General features: G+C 46.2%; 1 protein-coding gene across 1 annotated transcript; it reads right to left on the bottom strand.

Annotated features, from left to right (window-relative positions):
* Nucleotides 1–4,002: 4,002 nt before the first annotated feature.
* On the bottom strand, nt 4,003–12,423 carry LOC308271329 (acyl-coenzyme A thioesterase 1-like; the record flags this gene model as incomplete). The annotated part of the gene is made up of 3 exons (XM_080707617.1): nt 4,003–4,602; nt 7,427–7,629; nt 11,967–12,423. 3 exons carry the CDS (start codon nt 12,421–12,423, stop codon nt 4,003–4,005), a joined length of 1,260 nt encoding a protein of 419 aa, XP_080563743.1.
* Nucleotides 12,424–13,148: the final 725 nt, after the last annotated feature.

Below are 13,148 nucleotides of genomic sequence, written 5' to 3'. Positions count from 1 at the left end.
TGGGTGATTTCCTGATACCAGGCCACAACATCAGTGGAGCCAAAGCCTTCCGTGCCTCTCTTTAACTTTAATACAGGATTTGAAGTGTTAACATATTTCATAAGCAACAATTGAGCTATTCGCTGGTTCTTATGTATTTGAATTGTTTCTTTTAAAGGTCTGACCATTATTTTAATTTCACCTTCATAATCTGCATCTATAACTCCTGGAAGCACCTCAAAATTTTTCTTATAATTAGAACTTCTACCTATTATAAGGCCAAAGGTCCCTGGAGGTAAAGGGCCTTTCACTAAGGTGTGCACTAGTTGCACTCCATCAATGTTTGATAAAATATAATCTCCTCCTGCAGCTAAATCTAATCCTGCGCTGTCAGGAGTGGCTCGAGGAATATTGAATATTGTTGGCCTTTTTTGTTCTGAATTATTGTTATACATCCCTCTTTCTTTTACGGGGCTGAGGGTGTGCCCCTCAGCTCGTTTTTTGATTTCTGCGCCAGCGGAGATCCGTCTTTATGAAACTTCGACCTACAGTCCTTTCTCCAATGATATCCCTTTTTACAACGAGGACACAAATCTGGTTGTTTCTTAGTATTGCTATTATAAAATGTCTTATGAGTTACTTCACAGTCCTTACGCATATGTCCTTGCTGGCCACATGAAAAACATGCTCCTTTTCCAGCTCGAGGAGTCCCCTTATGAATATCTTTTATAAATGAATCAAATGTTTTTCCCTGCATGGCAGCAGCATACGCCATCCCCTGAATGACTGCCGGTGAGGCGTCTAAGCATGCCTTAATGTAATCTTGTATACTGCCTGTCTTTTTGATAGGTCGTATGAGTTCCTGACAGTATTTGTTAGCATTTTCCCATGCCAATTGTTTGAGCAAAATGTCACTAGCCTCCGAAGGAGGCATCATCCTTTCCAGAGCCTCCTGTAATCTAGCTACAAAATCTTCATACGGCTCATCCTGCTTTTGATGAATTCCTGTTAGCACCGTAGGTTTGCCTTCCTTAGAAGGAAGCTTACTCCAGGCTTGTACAGCTATCTTTGAAATTTCTTGTAACACATCTTTAGGAATTTTCACTTGTGATCGGGGAGATGAATAATCATCTCTGCCCATAAACATGGACATGGTGGGTTTAGTTCCCCTTTTTGATGAACCTAATTGTACTTGAGCATTTGCTCGATCCTCATAATCTATTTTCCATAGGACATATTGTCCAGGGCTCAAGACTGCTTTCGCCGTTTGATGCCAATCAAAAGGTGTGAGCCACATATTTGCTAACATCTCTATTATCTGTAAGGTATATGGGGAAGTTGGTCCCATAGTTTTAACAGCTGTTTGTAATTCTTTCAAAGTTTTTAGTGTTAAAGGTTCCCAGTCAGGTTCCTGTTCATTAATGTGTATTACAGGAAAAGCAAAAGAACTGTCTCCTGTTTGTCTGGCCTCTTTCATAGCTCCCAGAAAGCCTGGGTCAGGCAGAGATTTGTTTTGATTAATAGGCAAGGGAGGAGCTGAGGCAACTACAGGATAAATCTTTCCAACGGATTCATTCTCATGATCTCCGTTCGCCTCTTTTTCATGTCTCCCATGCCAAGTTGTCTAAATCACAATCATCAGAATTTCCAAGTTTTTTCTGTTTATTTTCTGAAGATTTATCTGAGCTACATCCTTGCTCATCCTGAGAGAGCTTTGTTAACGGCTCAGATTCATTTCTGCCATTATCTGAAGGTGTCTCTTCTGTAAGACACTCCAATTCTGATTTTTCACTCAGGATGTCTCTAATTTGAGACCACAAACTAAAAGCTTGTACAGGCACTCCATTAGGGCCCTTTTGTTCATAATGTTTTCTTATATCTCTTCCCACCTCTTTCCAGTCCCGTAAAGAAAGGCTGCCTTCCTCAGGGAACCAAGAGCTCACAGTTAAAATAAAATCATAAAATTCCGTGAGATTTTTCTTTGAAACTTTGAGTCCTCAAGACTCAAGCATATGACTAAGCACTGACACAAAGAATTCCTTATTTCTAGATTGTGAATGCCCCATAACTTTTCAACTTAGTAGTAATTGCTCGTACTTAACCGATGTCCTTTATCGGCGAGTCTGCACCACTCTGATGAGAGCCTATCCTTTTGCCTGAAATTTTTTAGAGAAATAAAGAGGAGAGATAGCTTACCTTTCTGGGTCCGACCTGTTATCTATCCACGTTGGACGCCAGTTGTTACCGGCGGGGTTCAGTCCTGTGGGGGGCAAGTCCACTAGCGGTCGGGGGCCTCAGAAAGATGGGTCAAAAGGCAGGCGGCGTTCTGCAGATTCTTATCTGCAGCGGTTCCTTTCCCTCTATGAATTCCTCAAGTTTTTAGTTACGACGTTTTGGAAAAGAAACCTGAAGTGGACAAAGGCTTCTTGAGCCAATGACACTTTATTATGAAAAACCCAAGAAATTTATACACTTCACCAGTAAAGTTAAGAGAAAGGGGGGTGGGTGTCTCTCAGCTGGCTGTTGGCCTTTGAAGAATTAACTTCTGTTTCTCTCCAAGGTCTTGCAGATAAGCAGCTCCAGGTGGCAGCCTCCCAGGATAGTCAAGGCTTGGGAGCTTCTCAGGGGAATCTTCTTTTAACCCTTCCTGGAACTTTCCATCTTTTGGGCTCAGTTCATATAACAAGTGTGGGGAGATTTGGTAATTCAGGTATTGGCATCTTATCTTCTGAATCTGAAAGCTTAAGCATACTCACAACACAGTTTGGCAGACAAAATACCACAAACAACACCACAAGGTTTTTAGTTCTAATTGTCAGATGTATTTTCTTAACTGCTGAGCACTCTTCTTTAAACAACAAGCCTATTAAAAGAATCCACTTATCTTTAATAATCCACTTCCCTGTCACAAACTCTCTGCAACCTGCTTCTAACTTTCTAATTCCTTTCTTTCCCAGTTGGGACTTTCTTATGATAAGCTCTTCCTCATGCAAAAATGCTCCTCCCACTCTTACGGTATTTCATTTCCTTCATACATACATATATTTAGAATGTCTGTCCTTTATTTTGTCATATTCATTTCTAACTATGCGGCCATTTTTTCTGTCTCCTGGAGTGCTCACACTGAGGTAAAAGTTAACAGTCTTTTTCTTTGGGTCTATTGTATTTGGGCAGCTAAGTTGTTTCTTTAAGGTCACACACAAGGTTTTTCTCTGTCTCTTGGCAGGATTTGCCAGAGTTAATGATGAAGGTCGGAGGCCATTTGTGATTGCTGCAGCTGGGGTGCTTATCACAGTACCTGAATTCTGGCCAGTCTCTCATTATTGTTGAGCAGAGCCAAGGACGTTTAGACAAATTATTAGAAAGTTTATCTCCACGGACTCAGTTTCTTTTTATAGTCCTAATTTCACATCACTGGAGCAATTCGTGTAGAAAGTTAAAAGAAATAATAGTGAAGGGTATCTAAAAGTGGGGGGTACTTTAGCCAGAGACGATACCTCCTTCTCGGGGCGTCCTTGCTGATTTTACTATGTGGAGTGGGGTCTCAACACATAGATGCCGAGGCAGCAGGATGTCTTGGCATGGGAGTGTAGCCCAAAGTAGAAGGGTTTCGAGGAACCCCTGTAACATCAAAAAGAAAAAGAAAAAATTCTGTGGGGAAAAGATTCTAAGGATCTATGTATCTGTCAATCTATTTGCTTATTTATTTATTAATTGATTGTAGTACTGGGAAGGAACACAAGGGCATTCTACCTCCGATATGCACCCCCCAGACCTATTTCTTAGTCTTTTTATTTGAAACAGAGTCTTAATAAGTTGTGAAGGGCCTCACTAAGTAGCTGAGGCTGTCCTCAAAACTGTGATCCTCCTGTCTCAGCCTTCCAAGTACTGGGATTACAAGCATGAGCCTCTATGCCCAGCTTTAAGTATTTAAAAGAAAACAGAATACATATACACACACTAATTGTGGCAGCGAATCCCAAGACAGAACAACAGCAGAGATGCCTCAGAATCAAATAAAAATTAGAGTTTTGCTGGAATCATCCCCTTTTCACCACCCAAGTGTTTGTGGAAGAAAGTCTGGAGTTGCCTCCATGCATCCACCTGGGCCATCGCATGAGCCCTGGGCTCCCCTCCAAAGATCACAGGGCGTCCCACAAGGAAGTGCATGGAGACCCGGCACAAGGGGAAGTAAGGGGGCTCAATATAGTGCCCCGCTGCCGGGTAGCAGATGATCTGGGGCTTTTCCTTCCCGTGGGCCTGTAAGCGCTTCGAGGCCTCGTGAGCATAGAACTCGCTCTTCCAGTTGTGGTCATCCTGACCTACAAGGAACAGGAAGGCGGTGTCAGACCTTTCCACTGGAATGAAGCTCTTCTGCTCCTCCAAAGGGCTGCCCAGGACGTCCACCATGTCCACGATGCCATCTTTGGTCACCTTGAATCGATCACTCCTGACACTCAGGGGGGGCAGCATCTCGTCCTTGTAGCATAATGTTCCCCCGACATTGCCCACTGAGCCGTTGATTATGACGGCAGCTGTGATGCCCTTCAGGAAAGAGGCCATGGAGAGGCAGAGTTCTCCTCCTTTGGAATTCCCAAGCAGCCCAACTCCTGGACCCTTTACCTGAGAAAGGGACAGAAGAAAACGGAAGAGCATGTCTTCTCTCTTTACTGAGAAAACAGAAGCTATCTGGTAGGACATTCTCATTTTCTCACGGCCAAACCTACCTTCTACCCTGTGAATCACGCTCTCTGGCTGAGCTCAAGCCGCTCAAAGCCAGCCTCCACTGTGCGTGGGACGCCCTCCTGCAGCCACTTCCTGCCCTCTCCTCCTCTGTGCGTCTCTCCTGGCTCAGGCCCCTGGGTTCCTTCCTGCTCTAGCACTTCATCCATTCATCCACGACCCCCACATCCGCTCTAGCTACTGCCCTCACTCTCTTCCCCCTTTCACAGCAAAATCTGAGGACCTGCTGTCTGTAGTTGCTCTCTTCTTGTCTTCCATTCCCAGCTCAAGCCCTCCAGGGTGGTTGGAGCTGCGCTGTCCATAAGGACTGTTCCAGTCCTGGATCCCAGCATCCTCTACTATAAACAAATGGCTATTTGGTCGACTTCTCACACCAGTTTTTTTTTTCCCCCCTTGTGGCTTCTCTAATAGACATTATTACAGAAGGTTTAACCAAAATTTCTCACTAAAGTGCTAGGAATTAAATATTTAACCACCCTAGTTTGTGTGGGTGTGGAGGGTATACTGAGGCCTGAACCCAGGGATGTTCTACCTCCAAGCTACATCCCAGGCCTATTTTATTTTTAGTTTGAGACAGAGTCTCACTAGGTTGCTGAGGGCCTCACTAAGTTGCCAAGGATAACCTCTATCCACCTGTCTCAATCTCCCATTACAGGTGTGGGCCACTGTACCTGGCTAACCCTAGATTTTTTTTTCTTTTTCTTTCTGGTACTAGGGATTGAACCCAGGGGGATTCTACTTCTAAGCTACAACCCTAGCCCGGTTTAATTTTGTAACAGAGTGTCATTAGGTTGATAGAGTCTCAATACTTGCTGAGGTTGTCCTGGAACGTGGGATCCTCCTATCTCAGCCTCCCAAGTATTGGGATTACAGACATGTGCCACCACAACTGGCTTCAGCTCAGGTTTTCAAAGAATAAAACAGAGGTGCCAAGGTAATGGAATGAGATATTGGCAAAGATCAAACCCAAATTTAACTTTTCTCTACATACATATAGGGCTGGTCTATAACTCTTGTTTCCTTCCTTCCTTCCTTCCTTCCTTCCTTCCTTCCTTCCTTCCTTCCTTTCTTTCTTTCCTTCTTTCTTTCTTTTTTTGTGGTACTAGGAATAGAATCCAGAAGCACTTTTCCTCTGAGCTCCATACTTAACCCTATTTTTTATTTGGAAAGAAGTCACACTAAGTTGCAGAGGGCCTTACGTAAGGTTCCTGAGGCTGGTTGAGTATCTGTGATCCTCCTGTCTCGGCCTGAGTGCTGGGATTATGGGCGCACCACCACAATCAGTTTCTTTTCTTTTTTTGCCATATTGGGGATTGAACCGAGGGATATTCTACCTTCAAGCTACACCCCTAGCCTTATTTTTTAATTCTTTGTTTTGAAACAGGGTCTCACTGAGTTGCATAGGGCCTCACTAAGTAGTTGAGGCTGCCCGCGAACTGCGATCCTCCTGTTTTAGCCTCCCAAATGCTGGGATTACAAGCATGTGCCATCCAGCCCAGCTCACCCGACCTCTTTTCTAAGAGCGCCAATGCTTCCATCTGCATTGAGCCCTGAATGACAAAAGTAAGCAGGGATTATCTCTTATCCTCTGCTACACTCAGTCTAGAAGCCTCAGAACATTCCTGGTTTCCAGGCATTGTTTGTAAAATTCCTCCTTTCAGATTAACACTCTGCTTTCACAGGGGCCCCAGGAGAGGGAGGGTCACTGGACTCAGAGTCTCATTGATGGGCATCTTCTGGAGATGGTAATGCCCTTCTTTCTCTTCTTCTCTCAATCCTAGCACTCTCAAATGTGTTTGGAGGCACTGTGAAATACAATGACATATTCAAATTCAGAATTCCAGAATATCAACTAGCAACATCTTTACTAACAGGAAATATAGTATTATAGTAATGTAAAATTACATAGAAGCAGTTGTCAGAAGTGATTTTTTTTTTCTTTCGGGTCTGGAGATGGAACCCAGGGGCATTTGACCTCCGACCTACACCTCCTGCCCTATATTTTATTCTTTATTTTGAAACCGGGTCTCACTGAGTTGCAAAGGGCCTCACTAAGTAGCTGAGGCTGTCCGCGAACCGCGATCCTCCCATCTCAGCCTCCCGAATGCTGGGATTACAAGCATGCGCCACCATGCCCGGCTGTCAGAAGTGATTATAAGAGCCAGGTTTGGTGTCACATGCTTGTAATCCCAGTACTTGGGAGGCTGAGACAGGAGAATCACACAGGTTCAAGCCAGCCTCAGCTACTTAGTGAGGCTCTCAGCAACTTAGTGAGAACCTGTTTCTAAAAAAATATAAAAATAGGTCTGGGAGTGTAGCCCAGAGGTAGCAAGCCCCTGGGTTCCATTCCCAGTACAAAAAAAAAGACTATAAATTGCACTGAGTAGTCAGTATGATGACGCAAGGCTTTAATCTCAGTACTTGAGAGGCTGAGACAAGAGGGTAGCAGGTTCAAGGACAGCCTTAGCAATTTAGTGTGGCTCTCAGCAACCTAGTAAGACTCTGTTTCCAAGTAAAAATAAAACAAGACTGGGGGTATAGCTCAGAGGTAGGATGCCCTGGTTCAATCCCCAACACTACACACACACACAAAAGGCAGTAGGTGTTGGGGAAGGGGCTCTCATGAAAGCATTAACTGGGTGAAACAAAAAGCAGGCATGAACAGGAGACCAACAGGTAGTCCATAAAACTTAGAGGATCTCACCTCAGGGTGACTGAGCAGGAAGTTCACAGCTTCTTCAAAGTACTCCAGGTGCAAGGTCTCTATGCCCTTGGGGAGGTCTTCAAAGTTGTAATAAGCCAGAGCCATCACAGCAAAACCCTTCCCAGCCAGCATACTGGCTCGATACTCCATAAGGCCACCTCCAAGTCCCAAAATGTCCACAATCCCAGGATAGGGCCCAGGTCCTTGGGTAGAAAACAAAACAAAACACAAAACTAAAGTATTCCTGGAAGTCTTTGCAGTGGTGTCAAAAACCATGTAATGCCTACTTGGTGAGGACCAACATTATTACTGACAATCAAAAATGCTTGAAAGAGCTTTTGGTCTTCAAATATCCAGAGAGTAGCCTAGACCAAATTCATGTTCCCAAGTCCATGTTACCCAGAGCCCTGAAGCCCCACAGATTTTCACAGAGAGCATGTTTCTCTAGGGCATCAAAAATACTTCGTATATGCACAATAAGAGCAATAAAAAAATAAAAACATTGCCATCCCCTGCCCCAAACAGACAATGCCAATTGCCACTGAGAATACAGAGCATCAGACAGTGCTGCTGGTATGAAAAATGATGCAGCCATTGTAGAAACAGTTAGTAGTCTCTTATAAACTCCAGCACAAGCTGGGTGTGCAGCACACACCTGCAATCCCAGTACTTGGGAGGTAGAGACAGGAGGATCATGGGTTCATGTCCAGCCTCAGCAACTTAGTGAGGCCCTCAGCAATTTAGTGAGACCCTCTTTCAAAAGAAAAAATTAAAAAGGGGGCTTCTGGGAAGATGGCGGCGGCCGCGGTTGCATTGCCTGGCAGTGGCCAAATAGGACAGGGATTCCTCTGAGAAACCCTGGAGATCAGATTTTGGTTTAATATCTGATTGGGACAATGTATAGAGACATTTATAGCCATGACTTCCTAACTAAAATATAAGAAAGAAGAGACAGAGCAAGATGGTAGAGACAGCGGCGGACAGTATTGGGGAGAGGTAGATAAAACCAATCCAACTCGCCTTGAACTGTAGGAGAAATCTCCCCCCAAAAAAGGCTGCTCCTTCCCCACATGCTCAGGAATTCTGGACAACATACTATGTAAGAAAAATGCTCGGGAGGAGGGCCAAGATGGCGGTGGCAGCAATGGCCAGCATCAGGGAGAGGCAGGTAAATTCATTCTAATCCACCCTGAACTTTTGAGGAAATCTCCCCAAAAGTAGACTGCACCTTCCCCACGTGCTCAGGAACTCTGGACAACATACTTTGTAAGAAAATTATTTGGGGCACATCAGATGGAGCCCCGCATAGTTGAATTGGCCAGTGTCATGCATCCCAGGAGCCAAGGCGCTCCCGGCTGCTGCACTCATCTGTGCAGCACTGGGGCTGGGTGCACTCAGAGCAGCAGAACCCACTCTCCTGGTGAAGCTGTGGGCCTCCTCTCTTGGCAGGGAGATAAAACACATTGCTACTAAGTAGTTGGGCCCCCAACTCCTGCAAAAGACAAGTACTGTTTTCTTTTATTAAAAATTATTGAAGAGGGAGGAAGATGGTGGCGACTGCAGTTGCAGCTACAGCGGCAACCACGACCACAGCAATGATGGTTAGTAGCAGCCGAATAGGATATGCATCCCCCTGAGAAACCCTGGACAACAGATTTTAATAGCTCGTTGGGACAACACACAGAAACATTTTCAGTCATCACATCCTATCTGAAATATAGGAGAGAATGGAAAATGGTGGAATTAGAGGCAAGACTGCAGCCCGGTGCTGCCACTGCAATAAAAGTGATTTTTGTGTACCAGTATTGGGAATGGCCTAGGAAGATTTGAGAAATCTATCTCTGATTATTAATCTATTCCAAATATTGGGTGAGGGGCAAATCTGTGAAAGGACTTGGTTTCTGCCTAGAAGCAGGCAACTATTCCAATGTAAATTAACCTAGCTTTACTAAAGGTAATTAGCAAGTCTATAGGAGAGGGGAACTAGGACTTCAGCATCCTCATTCTAAAGGCAGGTTTACATAATTGGATAATCTAGCTAAGATAGGAGGAGGGGTCGACTCTCGACCATGACCTTCATGAAAGGAGACACCTTGGCAGGAAAGTACACCTTGGCGGGGAAAGTAAGGGGAGGTACCTTACAGGGACTTCTACTACATCAGAATTATGTGAACAAGATGGAGGGTTTCATGTATAAAAAGTCTGTTCCGTGTTTTATATCTCAGTGAATTCGTTCGAACTACCCCCTCATGTTACCCTTGGGTACATGAGGCTGTAACTATCTTCTGTATTTTTTTTTTTTGTGTGTGTGTGTGTGTGTGTGGGTCTGGGGATGAAACCCAGGGGCATTCAACCTCCAAGCTGCATCCCCTGCCTGTTTTTTTTTAATTCTTTATTTTGAAACAGTGTCTCACTAAGTTACGGAATGCCTTACTAAGTAGCTGAGGATGTCTACAAATCACAATCCTCCTGTCTCAGCCTCCCAAATGCTGGGATTACAAGTGTGCGCCACCACGCCCGGCTATGTCTATCTTTTTAATAAACTTCTTTAAATCTTCAGCAAGAGTCCGGGCTATTGTATACTTATCCTTAGCTCAGGACAAGAACCCGCACTTTTTTTTTTTTATCTTTTTGTGGTATTTTTGGGGAATTATTCCCAGGGATCTAACAAAGATCCCTGGGGACGGTTCCCCCAGACAGTAACCCTCTCCCCCAAACCGTAACATTTTGTAAGGATATTCCAGAAGATATCAGAAAACAGACTGCTCCTGCCACCCATTTATAGGAATACTTAACAACATACTCTAGGAGAGACCAAGAAGGTGGCAGTGGCGGCCAGTATTCAGGAGAGGCAGACAGATCCAATCAAATCTACCTTGAATTTTTGAAGAAATCTCTCCAAAAGTAGACTGTTCCTGCCCCACATGCTCAGGAACTCTGAACAACATACTATTTAAGAAAAAGTTTTGCAGAAATGGACCAAAATGGAGGTAGTGATGGCAGCCAGTATTCAGGAGAGGCAGGAAGATCCAATCCAATCCACCTTGAATTTTTTAAAAATATCTCCCCCAAAGTAAACTGCTCTTGCCACACATGTGCACATGTGCAGGAATTCTGGACAACATACTATGTAAAAAAAAATGTCCAGGACAACTTGGAGGGAGCCCCGCCTGCATTGCTGGGCTGATTCGCTGTGCTGGAGGTCCCGGAAGACCTCAGGTCATGGCCTGCTGTGCTCCTCTGTGCTGCACTGGGGGTCAGGGTGTACTTGGATCCCATTCTCCATGGTGAGGCTGTGAGCTTCCACTTTCAGTGGGGAGATAAAGTCCATTGCTCCTAGGGAATTGGGTTCTCAGCTTCTGCAAATGACACATGCTGTTTTCTCCTATATACATATATATGTATATATAGGCTTCCTCCATATATATATGGAGGAAAATAGGAACCTCTGTAAATGTCATGCTCACAGTGATAGTAACCAGAGCCTGCCACGAGGTGAGGCCGGGTTTGGAGCCAGTGGGCCGGGCCCGGAGTCTGTTGTGTGGCAGGCCTGGAACTGGGGCCTACTTCACAGCAAAGAGCTAGTGGGTTTCTTCAACTGTGTGGCCAGGAAGCAATAGGAGCTGCCACTGCCTCACCTAATCTCTCCGCAGACCCAAGTGACCTCTATTTTTTTAAAAATTAGTTGTGACTGAATCATCTTGTCAAAGTTACTCAACTCCTGGCTTTCAGGTTTTCAGTAAGTGGGAATAACTGTGGAGAAACAGATGCTCTAATACATTGTTGGTGGGACTGCAAGTTGGTGCAACCACTTTGGAGAACAGTATAGAAGATCCTCAGAAGAAGGAAAACGAACTTACCATATGATCCAGCAATACCACCTCTGGGTATCTACCAGAAAGAATAAAAACCAAAACACCAAACTAATGCATGAAAAACCATGTTCATAGCTGCACAGTTCATCATTGCCAACTGTGGAATCAGTCAGGATGCCCTTCAACGAAAGAGTGGATTTCAAACCTACGGGATATGTACACAATGGAATTTTGCTCAGCCATAAGGAAGAACAAAATTATGGCATTTACAGTGAAATGTCACAAAAAAGAAATCAGATGCTTTTCTTAATGTGCAAAATATTAGGGAGAAATGGGTAACAGGAGGAACTCTAGATGAAGAAGGGACCCTATAGAGGAGCAATGAAGGTGACGTATCTGAGGGGGTAAGAGGGGGGATAAGGGAAACTCTGTAAAGCACATGATGTACTTAAACATATCAATCAGGAAGCCAAGCATGGGTAGGAGGGAGGGGGTTAGAGATTGGCTAGGGGCCGATTGGGTGATGTGTGCATGCCCGGTTTTTATTTTATTTTAATTAGTGCAAGTGTCCTCCTTTCTTTATGATGTCTTTGAACGTGTCTGTCTGGGAGCAGCAGGGCCACCTCCCCGGCCGCCTTCCATCACACACGTCTGGAGTGTTGGGACCTATCTCTTTCCTTCGTGCAAAGCGCGGGGCCCAGGGAGACGAAGGCGGCGCGGCTCACCTGGCGGCAGGAAGAGCGTGGCCCGCACCCGGCCCGCGCGCACCGGCAGCCGCCGCACGCCGGGCGCCATGAAGTGGCGCTCCAGCCCCGCGCTGGCCAGCAGCCGCCCGGCGTCGGGCTCGTGGCCGTCCAGCAGCTCCAGCCGCACGACGAAGGGCGTGCGCACGTCCCGCTTCAGCAGGCGCCAGAACGGCCTGTCGGGCTCCAGGGCCCAGAGCAGCCCCATGGGCTCCAGGCCCGCGAAGCTGCCGCCCAGCGCGGGCGCGCGCGCCAGGTCCAGCTCGCCGCGGGCGTCGGCGCGGTAGCGCGCGTGGGCCCGGAAGCGCGCGCCCTTCTCGTCGCGCAGGCACGCGCGCAGCGTGAGCGGCTGCCCGGGCGCCAGGCCGCGCGCGGCGATGCGCAGCGGCTCGTCCCAGCAGCCGCGGCCGGCGGGCTGCACCAGCAGGGCGGCCGCCATCTGAATTTGGCAGGACGCTTGCGAACCGGCTCCAGAGAGTCTGGGCTCGCTCCGCTTCCAAGAAGCAGAAGCTAGCGGGGCCAGTCGCACCGCTCCCATTGGCTGAGCACTGGGACACTCCCCAAACTGCTGGGTGAGTCTCTTGGTACAAAGACCACAGTGTTCCGAAAGAAAGGAGTAATAGCTGCTAAAGGTAAAAAGACTCATCACAACCCACATGGTTAATGTCTAAACCGTTTCACTAATTTAAGGCATCCCAGGACTCTGTAATTAAGATGATCCCTGAAGAGCAAGACCGAGGTGCCACTGTATTCCTCCATCCCTTGCCAGCGTCTTCAGAACTCCTGGGACCTGCATTCAGAACCCGCGGAGTTTTATGGAGTCAGACTTCCTGGGATCCAGTCTGAGATTGCTCCGCATAGCGTGGAGATCTTTAGCAAAGTACTCTTTGTGAAAGGACAAAGTTTGACCACACCAGAGACCACCTTGTAGCCAAGAGATTTATTGGAGGGGCTGGTATGAAAGGAAGACAGACAGACAGACGGACTGGGAGAGAGAAAGAAGAATCCGGGTAGAGAGAGAGCATGTGCTGGGATCAGGATTATATAGGGGCTTGGGGTTACAGATTGGGGGCCAATAGGATAGGAGAAATGCTCTTTGAACTAATTGGCTAGAGTCCCATGGAAGGGGGTCGTGCAGCCAGGTAATTGGCTTGGGGTCAGCGG

The sequence above is a fragment of the Muscardinus avellanarius genome (assembly GCF_963383645.1).
Source record: "Muscardinus avellanarius genome assembly, chromosome: 12".
Taxonomy (NCBI): domain Eukaryota; kingdom Metazoa; phylum Chordata; class Mammalia; order Rodentia; family Gliridae; genus Muscardinus; species Muscardinus avellanarius.
Note: the sequence above shows the minus strand (reverse complement) of the source record. Positions and strands in the feature narration are given on the sequence as shown.